The sequence below is a fragment of the Prunus avium genome, chromosome 7 (assembly GCF_965620075.1).
Source record: "Prunus avium chromosome 7, drPruAviu1.hap1.1, whole genome shotgun sequence".
Lineage (NCBI taxonomy): Eukaryota > Viridiplantae > Streptophyta > Magnoliopsida > Rosales > Rosaceae > Prunus > Prunus avium.
The window spans coordinates 34,294,336-34,308,645 of NC_142290.1; the positions used below are offsets into that span (position 1 = coordinate 34,294,336).

General features: G+C 38.3%; 4 protein-coding genes across 7 annotated transcripts; 1 reads left to right on the top strand and 3 right to left on the bottom strand.

The window, feature by feature from the left end:
* Window positions 1-661: 661 nt before the first annotated feature.
* On the top strand, window positions 662-3,150 carry LOC110748921 (PHD finger-like protein). The gene is made up of 2 exons (XM_021948902.2): window positions 662-869; window positions 1,558-3,150. The coding sequence occupies exon 2, from the start codon at window positions 1,631-1,633 to the stop codon at window positions 2,765-2,767; it is 1,137 nt and encodes a 378-aa protein (XP_021804594.1). The 5' UTR covers window positions 662-869; window positions 1,558-1,630; the 3' UTR covers window positions 2,768-3,150.
* Window positions 3,151-4,463: 1,313 nt separating this feature from the next.
* On the bottom strand, window positions 4,464-7,688 carry LOC110748897 (Protein kinase superfamily protein). The gene is made up of 4 exons (XM_021948869.2): window positions 6,938-7,688; window positions 5,649-6,434; window positions 5,222-5,269; window positions 4,464-5,136 (listed from the first exon to the last, which is right to left on the bottom strand). Exons 1-4 carry the CDS (start codon window positions 7,118-7,120, stop codon window positions 4,816-4,818), a joined length of 1,338 nt encoding a protein of 445 aa, XP_021804561.1. The 5' UTR covers window positions 7,121-7,688; the 3' UTR covers window positions 4,464-4,815.
* Window positions 7,689-8,594: 906 nt separating this feature from the next.
* Window positions 8,595-10,742, bottom strand: LOC110748904 (amino acid transporter AVT3B). Of its 4 annotated transcripts, none has more exons than XR_002525537.2 (2): window positions 9,069-10,740; window positions 8,595-8,824 (listed from the first exon to the last, which is right to left on the bottom strand). XR_002525537.2 is itself a non-coding variant. In XM_021948878.2 (2 exons), exon 1 carries the CDS (start codon window positions 10,421-10,423, stop codon window positions 9,152-9,154), a length of 1,272 nt encoding a protein of 423 aa, XP_021804570.1. In that variant the 5' UTR covers window positions 10,424-10,742; the 3' UTR covers window positions 8,595-8,824; window positions 9,131-9,151. The 4 variants fall into 4 exon arrangements, 2 of the variants coding, with proteins under 2 accessions (XP_021804570.1, XP_021804568.1); XR_002525535.2 differs by having other exon boundaries at window positions 8,595-8,991; XM_021948878.2 differs by having other exon boundaries at window positions 9,131-10,742.
* A 1,481-nt stretch (window positions 10,743-12,223) lies between these two features.
* On the bottom strand, window positions 12,224-13,041 carry MRPL11 (mitochondrial ribosomal protein L11). The gene has a single exon (XM_021948830.2). It carries the CDS (start codon window positions 12,966-12,968, stop codon window positions 12,504-12,506), a length of 465 nt encoding a protein of 154 aa, XP_021804522.1. The 5' UTR covers window positions 12,969-13,041; the 3' UTR covers window positions 12,224-12,503.
* Window positions 13,042-14,310: the final 1,269 nt, after the last annotated feature.

Consider the following 14,310-nt stretch of genomic DNA (forward strand, 5'->3'; position numbering starts at 1 on the left):
AAAACTTTAATTGAAATGATTCAATTCAACATTTACATACACACAAAAAACAATCATAGAGCCTCTCCTCCTCTTAGGAAGGGTTATGCACACAAATGCGATATGCATGGAGAAAATATATCAACATGAAATCAATAGTGGGCCATAATTAATTTAAAATTTTATATGCCTTACATCAATTAATCCTCACTAATCAATTAGTGTAGCGGTTTGGCGCAATTGCTTTCTCAAGAAAGGTCATGGGTTCGAGTCCTAGTATATGTGTAGTGTGTGTGAGTTTAATATGTTATCGCCGCTCTCAATAAGAAAGGTCTTCAAAAAAAATAAAAAACCTCACTAATCCATTAAATGTCCAACCAAGTCCAACCCTAATTACCTAATAAGCAAGCAGCCCCCATTTGGTTAATCTTTATCAATTCACATTTCTTAAGGAATATAAATAATTGATTTAAACAATAGCATGACATTCATAAATTAGTTAATATTTAAAGGTAGGGATAAATAAATAAATAAAAATTGAACGGACTGAATTGCAGTAGCATGAATGCGTGCATGAACATGATGATGCCATGGTGGCAAAAACGTAGTTTGATGAGAAAGAGAGTGAATGGGTAAAAAATAAAAATGGTGGGTTTTTTGTGGGATTTGGGTCTTGGGGTTCTAGAACCAGTACCAGAACCAATCGAAATTCTGTCCTTAACTCAAAATAATATATAAAGGGCACAAACAACATCTTCCATTTTTCTTTCACCACCCTGATTTTTCTTCCTCTCCTCTCTCTCTCTCTCTCTCTCTGAAAACCCTAATTACAGCTGTGCCGTTTATCTCTCTCCTTGTCTCAACGGAGACAAATTTAGCAATAAGATCAGGTATTTTTTTGCTTACCCTTCATCTCTGTTTTGATCGTTGTATTGAATTTTGCAGAATTATCGGTAATGACGCTGAAACTTGCATTGATTTGTTGAATTCTGATGAATTGAGCTTGTAGCATTATGGATTGGTTTTGATTCTCATTCGTTTGATTGTCTGCTTCCGATCTTGTTTGATGAATTCAGATTGGTCTTTGAATTCTGTTGTGCTTGTGATGCTTGTAATTCAGTTGTGTTGTTTTTGTTGTTGTTGTTGTTGAATTATTGGATTTTGTTGATGAAGCTTTGTTTGCTTCCTGGTAAGAGTTTGACGGTTGGATAAAGGGAAGATAATTTGCGGTTTTCTGCTGTTCGTTCATTTTTTTAAGTTACTTGGATGATTGAGGAAGAAGAAAAGAAACTCAATTTAGCTATGTAATTACCTGGGATTTAGTTAAGCTTGTTTTTTTTTTTTTTTAAGGTTTTATTAGAAATTGAAGGCATCCAAACCTGGATGTGAAGTTCTCGTCTTTCCATCTGGGTTCTGTGTATGGTGATCCAATATTAAGAATGGTTGAATTGATTTTGGATTTTGGATTTTGTATGCCACAAAATTATGGGTTTACCTAATCATCTGTATTCATGCATATGAAGTTCTTGCCTTTTTATCCAAAACTGATGCTTAACGTTAATTCTTATTGTTTTGCAGATGGAGTGGTCATTCTCTCTGTGTGCAGAGTAATTGTCATTTCAGTGTAAAAGGGTATATCGGAAGCAGACCAATGGAGGCTAACATATGTGATGTCAATCATTTGGATGCCGATGTCTTATTGCCTCCACGAAAGCGTCTGCTTGCTGGATTGAAGAAACAGAGTCCGGATGGTGATGGATCTTCATGGCTGTCTCTAGTTGCTTCTTCAGCTTCAGCATCAGCTTCGGCATCTGCATCTTCCTCTTCATCGCCTTCTTCAAGTGAATTTAACACACGTCTTAACAATATATTGAGTTCTCATAACCCTAACCTTTCACCTGAGGAGCTGGTAGAGATCTCAAATTTAGCTGCTGCTGCTGCAGCTAAGGCTGCAGAGGATGCAAGAGCTGCAGCTGAAGAGAAAGCTGGCATAGCTGCAAAGGCTGTGGCTGCAGCCAAGAGTGCTTTAGAATTGGTTGCCTCTTTTTCTGAAGATGTAGGCTGCAAGGAAAAATACCTGAAAAAGAACAAGCTCAAGAAGCATGTTCCAGTTCAGCTTTTGTACAAAAAATACCAACCAATTGAGAATTGCAAGAAAGATGAAGAGTTGGCCCGAAAGTTGCATAGAGCTATAAATAGCTCACCGAGAATCTCAAAGAATTCATCAAGTACTGACTCGAAAGGTCATAAACACAAGAAGCCTAAAATCATGCACAGTTCTGAGAAAGTTAGGGTTTCCAATGGGGGTATTGAGTTGGAACAAAACCCTGAACCTGCTTGCAATGGACATGCAGTAGCAGGTAAGGTCAATGTTGAAGGCACCATTCTAGAGTTGTACAAAAACAAAGCCGAAGAAAAAGCTTATAGACATGATAAAGCTGGTCGATTGGAGATGGATAATGGGGAAGCAGAATCAAGTCAGATGAAGGAAAAAAGTTGGGATGATGTGTGTACTAGTGGTAAAAAGAGGGGAAGGGTGAAGCTAAAAAAGTTGCCTTTAAGCATTTGCACCTTCAGGGATCAAGCAAATCCCAAAGAAGAAATGGATGCAAGAGGCTCTCCATTGACTGTCGTGAACAGGGGCAATCCTACTGCTGGAAAGAAGCCTTTGTTTCCTGTGGAGTCTTCTGCTGATAGTATGCTGCCAATTGAGGCCACACCAGTGTGGAAATACCAGGATTTCAAGGCGCCTGCGTGTGTGAAACAAAATAAAGTCATGCAGTCATAATATTGCTGAATTGATATTTTGTGACAGGTGGCTATAAGATAGAATGGGATAGCTGAGGTAGGATTCACGATGTTCTTCGCTTCTTATAGAAACGGCCCTTATTTTGATTTATCTTTTTGCTCCTTTTGGTTTTGTAATGAACTTGGAACTGACTACATGTAAATTTAGATGTTAAATTGCTGCTTGCGTCCGTGCTTTACAGTCCAAATTGCCTGTTGCTCTTTTGACAGCAAAGCTTGAAGTTGAGAAACAACAGGGGTTTCCATTAGATTGGTTAGTCTTTTGTTGATATGTTGCACAATAATTCCTGCTGGTGTGCTGATGATAGATGTACAAACATTGTCAATGTCTTTGGTAATCATATTCTTTTGGAAATTCATTCATTCTTTTTTCCTTTTCCGATTTCCTTTTGCTTTGAAATTCTTCTGGTATGAGATTATGGTTTCACTTGTTAGCACTTTAAACAAATTCAGAGCTCTGCTTCTGGAAGTGATCGAAGAATTTCTCAGGAACCCTATAAGATCCGTTCGTTCTTTTTCGCACCTCGGACAGATGATCAGAACTTTATCTGGGATGAAGTCCATAAATATTTCTCTATTAAATGAACCAAGCCTGTTTGGTTTGCTCGATGAATTCATTTTGAGGCAACAAATTTGATGAGTTTGTGAAACCTTGTATTACAATAAATTGATGACAAAGAGTAGAACCCTTGATGTTTGGTACTTAGGTTTTGAAGATGTTTTTGAAGATCCGATCTTGGAGATGCTGCCAGGGTGCCAGCAAAATATTATATAAAACTGTCAAAAACTTTGCTTCTGCTGACGCTTTTAAGGAATTTTTAAGCTTTCAGGGCCAAATACTAATTGGAAATTTGGAACCCACATTAGCCGACCGTGGGTGAAAAGTACATAGTAAAATACTCTTTTCAACGTCTTTGACATAAATTTGAGTTTTTTTTTTTCTTTTATCTTTTTGATTGTTGTTAAATCTACTGCTGGAGTCAACTCAACCAACCAAAACTAACCTTCAAGAGAGAACTAAAATACCTCTAAAACGTCTAAAATAATTTTCTACCAACCCATCAACGCCCTCCAAATCCGAAGTCTTCATCTCTCTCTCTCTCTCTCTCTCACTCCCAAGTCTCAATCTTTTCTCATAAACCTCGGAATCACATCCAAAAGAAAAAAGTATGAAACTTTTCTCGAAGTGGGCCCATTTATTGTTCGGCGGTGACCACACTTGGGGTTATCATGTCACCGTTGGTTGAGTTAAGCATTTATAACATAATTTTCATATGGAAATTAATTAAAGGCATTAATACAAAGTAGATCCACCGGGAATTTTCCCAGTGTTCCCAACATCAGATTAAACTTTTACAAACTGAAAAATCATACACGTGAATAATAATGTTATTTCTCAATTGGATTTATTGCATTAATATTGGGGCCACTTCAGTTATGCAGGACTGTTCCTTCACTTCAGTCATGCAGGCTGCAGCCCAGACAGGTGGAATGTTATGTCAGTCTGTCAGAGATATGAAAATGTCAGTAATATAAAAAAAGAACCGCTATGGTGGATTTTTAGGGTACAAATTTGTCTACGAGTGCAATTATAGCCGTTAAATTGACGAGTTTATTTATAAATCAGAATTCATTGAAACTAACCCATCAGATAAAAATGTGGAAAACAGAAAGAATTTAAGAAACAATAACTCACTCAAGAAGAAAGTCACCAATCATCATGAGTATAAAAATGTGGGAAACATAGATGTGTATTGTTGTTCTGGCTTTAGCTAGTTTACAAGCCACCAGGGCATATCCATTTTGACAGTCGAATTCCTCTATCTGAACTCTTGACTGTAATTTTTCGCACAAAAATCATTACTAATTTACATCTCTTATAGTTATAGTTAATAAAATAATAATAAGAATCTTATTAGATGAGTAACAAACAAAATTAATTCATAATCAATTGTCACAATGTGGTGTGGAGGAGTGTTTGGAAGCGTTAACATAGTGTGGTAGGTGACAGATCCTTCATTCCTTTCTTCACTTGCCAACCTTAATCTGAAGGTTGCTCATCCCGACATTCACCTTCTCCATATTAGATTTATTTTTCATCTCAGTATGGCTCGAAGTACCGCGATTGAGCCACGGGTGTTGCAGGCACTGCTGAGCAGTTGGCCGCTTCTCCGGTGAGAAATCGAAAATGGGACAAAGGAATTCTGCAAATTCCCGAGCATCAGTCTCAGAAAATTTGTATCTATCAATCAGTATTTTATCAAGTGGCCAAAATTTCAGCCTTCGAATTCTTTTTAGATCCCCATGTCTGTCGAAGAAATCCTTGGAACGAGCTCCTGCAATTGCTATCTGAAAACCCAAGCATAAAAGAGAAATGGAATCAGACAAAGTTATAGGAGAACTATCCGAGTGCAATGAAGGATTAATATCTCACCTTTCGAGGCATCTTTCCAAGGAGTTCCATCATCAAAGCAAGGTGATCCTGAAATCAATCCAATGGATATTTCAATTGCAAAGCAGTAAAAAGAAGGCTGTGCGGGATAGAAAACTCTCCACATAACATGGCCAAATCACATAAAATTGAGAAACTGAGATTTAATATTGATTAACATGAAGAATTACGTTTGATTACAGAAACCTTATTAAAAATGTCAAATTGTTCATAGAGAAGAGAAAGTCCAGCCCAAATATTGTATCAAAAGGAGAAACGTTGGGGTTCCGGGTTCCCATTGTCCGACTTTAAAAAAGACAGATTATATATAACTTCATTTTCTATAAATAAAGTGGGCATGCTATAATAACATTATTCCCATTGTAAAAAAACTTAATCAAAATAGTGTAAAGGTGAAACCCATCTTTACCTCATCCTCACTAAAGCCTTGTCCCATCTTTGGAGCAAACAACATGTCACCAGTTGCAAGCTCGAAGGCAGTGCAAGCAAATGACCACATATCAACTGAGTAGGAATAACCAGATTGCAGTACAACTTCGGGAGCTCTATACTGCCTTGTTTGAATCTCTTCTGCGAGTTGCTTGTTAGCCCAACAGGCATTTCCGAAATCAACAACCTTGCACCTTACATCAATCCCATCCATGTTTCTTTCAGACTTCGGAGCTTCAACTCCTCCCATAGATTCTCTTCTCATGGAAATCTTAGCAACTGCCCGCCTTGCCCTCCTTTTCAACTTTTTCTCAATAAGATTCATGGTGGCTCCACCATTCAGGTTCCCTTCAGGCCTTTCAAGAATTGGGGTGAGGCTAGACCTGACTGGATCTTTGGCAGGATCAATGGTGGTAAATAGAAGAATGTTTTCAGGTTTTAGGTCAGTGTGAATGATACCAAGTTCTCTATGCAAATAATCCAGACCTATCAATATGCATTTGCAGATCTCCCTAACTTTATTCAATTTAAGGCCCTTGTAACGATTATATTTGATCAGCCGAAGTAAGCTATCACCAAGAAACTCAAGGACCATACACTGATGCTGCCCATTTGGGCCTGCGTGCTTAAAATGGTCTATCAGTCGCACAACACACTTGGAGTTTGTGGGGTCACCATCCGCAATATTAGAAAGAACTTCAATCTCATGAAGAGCAGCTTGAGCAAACTGTGCTGCGCTTTTCTGAATCTTAAGAGCCACATACGTCTAAGAAGTATAAAAGGGAAATAAGATGATGCAAAAGTCAGGTAACTGAAGCAAACATATTACTCTTCCTAAACAAAGAACGAGCCAAAAATCCAAGTATAGCATCAAAATCAAAAGAAATATCACGATTCACAATAGTAAAGATAATGTCTTGTTGATATAAATATCACTTCTTCGGATTATGTGTTAGCCAAAGGCGATCCAACATCACATGAAAACAATCAAACACAGAAGAGCCAAAAAGCTTGAAACTTACATAATACATCAATTAAAAATGCATGAATACAAGCCAATTCGAATAAATAAAGAAGATCTTGTCATAAAAGTATCAGAATCCACACACAAAAAAAATGCTAAAGTCAATTAAAAAAAGGGCAATCATGAATTAAAACCAATAAATCGAGAGATTTAAATAAAACCCAGTAAATATTTCATACCAATAAGTAGGTAAAAACAGATAAACAATAATGACACAAAGAAAATTAAAAAAGGGCGCGGCTTACAGAGGTGGTGGTGTCGTATGCGAGCCAGACGGTGGAGAACTGACCCCAACCTAGCTTCCTCTGAGCGACGTAGCGGCCGCCGGCGAACTGATCGCCGACCCTGACGGCATGGTAGCCTCCTTTTCTGTAGGAGTCGATGCCCTCATCGTCATCCTCTGACCCTGATGAAGATGAACACGACATGTCGTTGATCCAACTGGGTTTTGATTCTCTGATCTATTGGATTGGGTTTGTTGAATATGAATCTCACCAATGAAAAAGGTCCTTCCTTTTTCTCTGTTTTTGTTGATGAATGATGATTTGAAGTTTGATTTAGAAAAAGAAACAATTGTTGGGTAAAAAGCTAAAAATGGATGGATGGATGGATGGATGGATGTCGATGTTATTGTGTGTGAGGGGGGAAGGGGGAAGTTTCCTGTTTTATGCAGATTGGATTGATAAATGGATTGGATTTGATTTGAAATTGATGACTCTATTGCAATGAGAAAGGAGACTCACTCACTCTTCTCTCCTTTTTCTCTCTCTCTTTCTCTCGGTCTCAGATTAAATTGGGAGTTTGTGTGTCCTTCACCACAAAGCCTCTTCTCATGTCTCTCGTCTCTCCACTTTTTTCTATTTTGCTTTTCCTAGTTGCTTGCTATTGCTGGCCTTTTTCCCGGTGCAGCAAGTGGTGGGTCTTTCCGAGGAAAATGGTTGTTTTTTTTTTCTTTTCTTTCTCATTTTGCCCTTCGTTTTGTGACAACTTGCAAAATGGGGATTTTGGGTTTTGTTTTTGGAAATTACTAGAAGATGAATATGAGGTGGCCATGGTTTTGGGGATTAAAGTGTTGTACTCATTAGGTGGAATGTGAAGTGATCGATTTCTTGGAGTTGGGAGAGGTTGATGGTTGATGGGTGTTAGCCACCTGCCCTTCACTCTTTAATTCTTTACGGGTTTTGTCTAACTAAACCATGAACGTATTCTCACATTGACAGTTTGTGCCTGAGAAAATCCCATCCTCCTTCTCTCTCCCCTTCCTAACTTTTGAAAAAAAAAAAAACAACTACGAGTAACTTGGGCGTTGCAAGTCCTTGTAAGGTTCTTGGCCTAACCTAACAAAGGAATAATAGAAGCACACAAATTTTGTTGGGTAATTAGAGGTGTAAAATATATAATGTCTTGTCATCACGGCCCATTTAGATTAGGTCATTACCGATACAAAGTTATCCTATAATGAGAGTCTTATATATGGCTTTTAAGTGAGACTTTATCTCTTAACCGTTGGATCAAACTAATTAATTTGATTATAATCCAATAATTAAGAGATAGAGCCTCACCTAAGGGTCATATATAAGGCCCTCACTATAGAATTCTTGTACTGACATGCTTTTGCATTGGAGAGAAACTTTCATGCACTGACTTTTACCGGAGATAGGAACTTATTTTTTGTGTCTTGATTTGTTCCAAGTGTACATTGGCATTAAAGGAGTGAGCTTGTTTTGGTTTTGCTCAAATCCAATCCACTGTTGTAAAGTAGTGACCAGCTTGTTTGAAAACTAAATAATTGAAATAATACACATGACAATAATATTATCAATAATGACCATATCACATATAATTTACACTAAAGTAAAAAACAACTGAAAATAATAATAAAGTATAATAAGATCCAAACCGTTACTTGCAATGGTTAAATTCGATTAGTGCATAAACGATTCATGAAGAAGATTAAAATAGGCACAATCACATGCTTTTGCATAACTTATTTTATGCATATGCCATGGGTTACATTACATCTTTCTCATTCCAACATGACACGGGTGTCCGTACAACCTTAACGAAAAAATGTTCATAAAGTTGTAGCCCCTGGGTGCCAAAAAGTTGAGTACTTCCAAGTTCTTCAATTTCTACATGAAAATGGACAAAGGTAGTGAGGAAGGTACACATTTTTCTAGACCCGTCTTTGATATCACCCAATCTCCAACACAATTTTGATTGATTTTCAAATAGAAGTTGAAAAGCTGACCATCGAAGTTGCAAGACTGAAATCTCAGAACGCAACCCACAAAATCAACTGAACAACACAAAAAGGAAAATATTACTTCTGACCAAAAAAAAGAGGAAAATATTACTCTACACATTAGGCCTTACAATTGGTGAAATAATTGGCAAACGTAGCAGTAGAATATAGTGAGACAGCAATCAAAATTTACTTGATCAACTGCCTAATCAAATCAGGCTTTGGGTGCAAGAATCTCTGCTATTGAAGACCAAGTTCCAGAGACTCCAATAACCACACCAAGAACCACAATAGCCCCATCCAAAAGCATCCCATGCCAACTGAGTTCTTCCTTGAACACCATCAAATGAAACAAAGCAGGCAACACAAAGCCCAGAGCAACACACACACTGCTCCCAACCAGCGACAAAAAGTCTGCAAAATTAGGCACCAAAAGAGCCACCAAGCTGACCACAAACACCATCACCCACCTCAGCCACAGGCAGTACGTAGAATCATTGAACCTTCTCTCCACCACTTCGAAAACAGGGTTCATCATCAATGGTAATGTGAAGAAGAGGTTAATGCAGAGACCCATCTGCACCAGAGTGCTCACTAAGCCTTGCCCAAAATTGGTGGTGATTATGTCTTTGGTATCTTCACCAAAAGCAAAGTAACCCAGAACTCCAAATGATCCATACAACAGAGCAATGAAAGCCATACACGAGGCCAAGACTTTACCAAACTTATCTTTGTCTTTAGCCTCTGATTCCAGTGGTAATATCATTCCAATTCCTTCAAAGGCATAAACAGCCACACCAAGACCATAGAAGAAAACAGAGAAGCCTCCAAAAGCCTGCAGAGCTGGCCTATTTTGCAGAAAAATCATAACATCCTCCACCATCACAACCCCCATAGCTCCAAGATCAACAACATCAGCGAAAATGCTCAAAGGGGCCAAATGGGTCAGCGTGGGAATCGAATTCAATCCCAGCTGAAATGGAAAACAAGCCCAAAGGTACAAGGATTTTGGGGCAAGACCCAGAATTCGATCTGGTCCAGAGTAGTTGATAACAAAAGCCAAAGTGTTTGATATAAAAATTAGATAGCTCACACAGAAACCAGCCTGAGCAAGCACGATCATGATGTCAACTGAGAGTCGTCCAATTGGGCCACACACAGCGAAGCCCAGGTCACCAAAAGATGCGATCTTTGAGAGGCCATGGACAGAATCGAGCTTGCGGCGAGTGTGAATTAAGAGCATCATACAGTGGTAGGTGAAGAAAGCCACAGAGAAGACCATGAGAGAGCCGAAGACCCATCCGGTTTTCTTGAAAGTGTACGGAAGACCCAGCACGCCTGAACCCACTATGGCTATGAAGACGTTGGCAAAGGTCTTTCCTTGGGATGAGAGCTTGCGAGGTCTGGCTAGAAGTGGAGTGTCTTCTCTAGGAAAAGGCGGGAGTGTTTGTGAGGATGAGCTCGCTTCTTTGTCAAACACCACCATGGTAGCTTTGTGCCTTTGGGTGGCGAATCTCAAGTTCCTAATTTTAATGAAGAAAAGAGAGAAATTGGGTTGCTGGGATTTGAGCTTTTGATTCTAAAGAAGTGAACTGAATTGAGAGAATGGATGAGATTTTGAGTTGATCGAGAGATTTTTTGGGGTATGATGGAATTGGGAAAGATGGGTTTGGGGATTGGGCTGCGGGTGGTGGCTGCTAGTCTATTTGTGCGAGTTATTTTGCAAGGGTCCAAGAAGCCAAATGAAAAAAAAAAGAAGCCAAATGAGAACCGGCATTTATCCAAGACCAGCATTAAAATATCTCCTAAAAAAATTGTTTCCTCAAAATTCAAGTTCCACCAAATCCAAATTTTCTTCTTTTATCAAGGAAATTGTAAACATATGGATATGGTTTTTCTCTTAGTTCTTGGATTTGATTTGATATTTGTTGCCAAGAATGCATTAATTTGAAACTCTTACCATCAATTTTATTTTGAGAGGAAATACAATCTAAATTGAAATAATATTACAGGTGTCTTTGAATGTTTGACTGCTGGTGTCCGTATACTCATAATTACTCTTGAGGTGGCAAGGTCGGTCACGCGGGTCCTCACATAACAATCAACAGGGCACACCAGCTCCAGACCACAACATATGAATTCTTCTACTCATCACCACATATTCAATATTGTATTCATTTTTATTTCTAGGACCTTTCTGATAAATTGACATAATTCATTTTAATTTTCTGATGAAGCCAAAACAAATGGCCTTTTCTTTGAAGGAACGACCTAAACCTAACTTCTTCTAATAAAGCCAAAACAACATGAGAGATGAGCCATCATCACAAGGTTAAAGGTTGCAACTTTTCAAAGGATTATTGTCAACAAAGAGCCATCTCCCTTGGCGACCAGAATCTAATTCAGTTCAGGTGTTAAACAATACACAGAACACGGGTTATTTGCAAGGGGCGTATTCTTGTTCTACAAGACTCTTAACCATTCTGTTGCTTAACACAGACGCAAAAGCAACGACTTCCCTCCTAAATAATGAGTAAATATTCCATTTTGTACCATTTGTGAAAACAAATGGCGCCCGAAGCTTCCTGCGAATCCGCCGGAGAAGTATAACAGCCTGTATTAGGTATTGAGGTGATGACAGATGAGATCCATAAACCTCTTTCAACTATGGTGGTTCAATTCACTACCAACTTTTGCTTGCACACAAAACCCATGATCTGAACATGAACATCAAATATTGATGCAACAGAAAGGTAACCATGACTAATTGTCTCATTCATCAGCCCGAAGACGTCATGAACATGCCCTTCTTGTTCATGGCAAAATTTAATCCACGGATGAAATGATCATAGACAAGGAGACCTGGAATTCCCCTTCCCCAACTCTCTGGTTATAACCTTCTTGTATCCTCAGTGGCACCCTCCTCAGAAATGCCCAACTAGTAAAAACCCTCCAAGTTCCTATTCTTATTAAAAGCTCAAATGCTTCATCGAATCAATTTTCCTCATCAGTAAAACCTCCAACTAGTAATAAAATCTGTTTCAGCTCAAGAGCTTAATCCCACATCACCAACTCAAAGTATCAGTCAGAGAGCTACTCCTGAACTCATTCCGGGAAACTACTTTTCCAACTTGGTCAATTAATAAACGTATTCAATCTAACACAACTATATTCAGAATGACATAAAAAAACAGAGAGAAAAAAACTCAATTCTGCATAGGATCCAAGTGCATTTACATTTGCAAGGTAAATTTTATATGGAACTTTTCAAGCAATCAACTTCAGCTGTGTCTTGTAAGAAAATACCAAATAATAAGAGAATTCATAAACAGAACAAGGCTAGTTTGATGAAGTGCAAGCCATCCTCATTTCTCATTAAAATTGAAAAGCTACTGCAAAATTCGTAAACAAGAAAAGCTACCCATATACACTAAGCTCATGAACAACACTGACAAAATCACTATGAAACTAACAAGTCACAAGCAAAACCTCTCAAACCAAACAAAAATCCAATCTTTCTCTCAAAACAACGATGATGGTTTCAAAATGTGACCTTTTCCCCCAAATCAATCCAAGTCCTTAACAATCTTAATCCCCATAGAATTAGCCGTACCAATAATGGACTTACAAATGGACTCCAAGGGCATGTACTGGCAATACGGGTCAGATTGCTTCACTTTGGCGATCTCATACAAGTGCCTCACAGACAGCTCAGAAGCGACCACGTGTTTGGGTCGGCTGCTGCCGGAGTCGACGCCGGTGGCCTTTTTCAGGTACCAGCTGACAGACGGTGACTTTACCGTGAACTCGTAGGTGTTGTCCTTGAAGACCGTCAGGGTCACCGCCATGGGTATGTCGGGTTTGAACTTTTGGGTCTGGGCGTTGAAGTCCTTGCAGAAGGCCATCATGTTCATCCTGTATTGACCCAAACCCTTGCTCAGCGGTTGGGGTGTGGCCGCTCCCGCAGGGGCTGTGACCCGGATCGTCGTCAGCACGGGTCGTCGGGTAAGAATCTCCTTCAGGGTTGACATGGCTTCGCTGCTCTCACTCTGATGAATGGTTTTTAGTTTTTGGGAGAGAGAGAGTGGCGTGGGTAGCAAGTACAAGGGCCGGGCGGAGAGTTCAATACAATAACAAGCCCAGTAATTACAGGTCCCGGCCCATGTCATCATCCTTACTTTTATATTTTTTATTTGAACAAATATATAAAAGTGACTAATAATAATAACTAATTTGTAAAGTCATGTTTCTTTAGGGGCTATGCTTTAATACATTTTACCAAGGATTAAGAAAAATGCAAGGGGATTGCAGTTCAAATTATTAAAAGCAATTATCTCTGCATCTGAAGTTCTTTGTTCAAATCCTCGAACCTCTAGTATCACTTTATATATAAAAAGTGTAGTCATTAAGAATCAAGATAAAATTTATACTGTAACAAAAAGGATATGATATGTTACTACAAGGCCTATTTTAAGATCATCTTATCCATAGTTAGTGTTTGATCTTATTTGTTCTAGCAATGTATTGCACCACCGAGGTCAATTGCCATACCTAGGTCCCTGATTTTCGTTTATCAATAAAGAGTAGTTTAGAGCATTATCTATTACTATGAGGCCATTACCCGAGTCTCTATTGTGCCATTTTGAGTTTTTACTTTTCCAAATTTATTACTTGTATAAAGAATTTAGCATTTTCATGTATAATACTCCTATTGTACATGTATGTACATATTTTTCATATTTTCATGTTCAATATTACACGCAAAATTCACGTATTATATGCAAAATTCACGTATTATACACAAAATTCACACATATTATTCAATAAAAATAAAATATATTAAAATATTTGAATACTAATTATTCAGTAAGTAAATAATAACTAGAACATAACTACTATTTAAAGTAATTTAAAAAGAGAAATTCAGATTACGCTATTAAATGGTATAGCTGTGTGGCTATATGTAAAAAAAAAAAAATTACAGAGTATAGCCGGCTATATTCCTTTCACAACAAATACACGCTGGGCCTTAGGCCCTAGACGACAGGCGGGACCCTTTTTTTTTTTCTAAATCGTATAGCCGCACGGATATACCTTGGAGTTTTTATTATAAAAACGTGTATAGCCGAACGGCTTTTCTGGAGCCAATTTTATTTTTTAAATAGTATAGCGAAATAGTCTATTTACAATTATGGTCTTAGAGGACAATCAAGAGCTGGTTCTATATCGTAGTACACAATGGGGAAATTACTCACGGGGATGGCTGATATCTTGTTAGCAGTCATGTTGGCTCAAATATGTTCCAGATTATGGAGGAAGACTCTAGGCAACACGAACACCAATCAAAAGAAGGAGACCACAGACTCTGCCAAA

Excerpts from the sequence above, each read along its gene's own strand:
- LOC110748904 (XM_021948878.2), bottom strand. The coding sequence starts at position 10,423 with ATGGTGGTGTTTGACAAAGAAGCGAGCTCATCCTCACAAACACTCCCG.
- MRPL11 (XM_021948830.2), bottom strand. The coding sequence starts at position 12,968 with ATGTCAACCCTGAAGGAGATTCTTACCCGACGACCCGTGCTGACGACG.
- LOC110748921 (XM_021948902.2), top strand. The coding sequence starts at position 1,631 with ATGGAGGCTAACATATGTGATGTCAATCATTTGGATGCCGATGTCTTA.
- LOC110748897 (XM_021948869.2), bottom strand. The coding sequence starts at position 7,120 with ATGTCGTGTTCATCTTCATCAGGGTCAGAGGATGACGATGAGGGCATC. Across the intron at positions 5,270-5,648 it reads AAGGCTTTAGTGAGGATGAG|GATCACCTTGCTTTGATGAT; the intron begins GTAAAGATGGGT and ends GATTGATTTCAG. Across the intron at positions 5,137-5,221 it reads TTGGAAAGATGCCTCGAAAG|ATAGCAATTGCAGGAGCTCG; the intron begins GTGAGATATTAA and ends TTGGGTTTTCAG.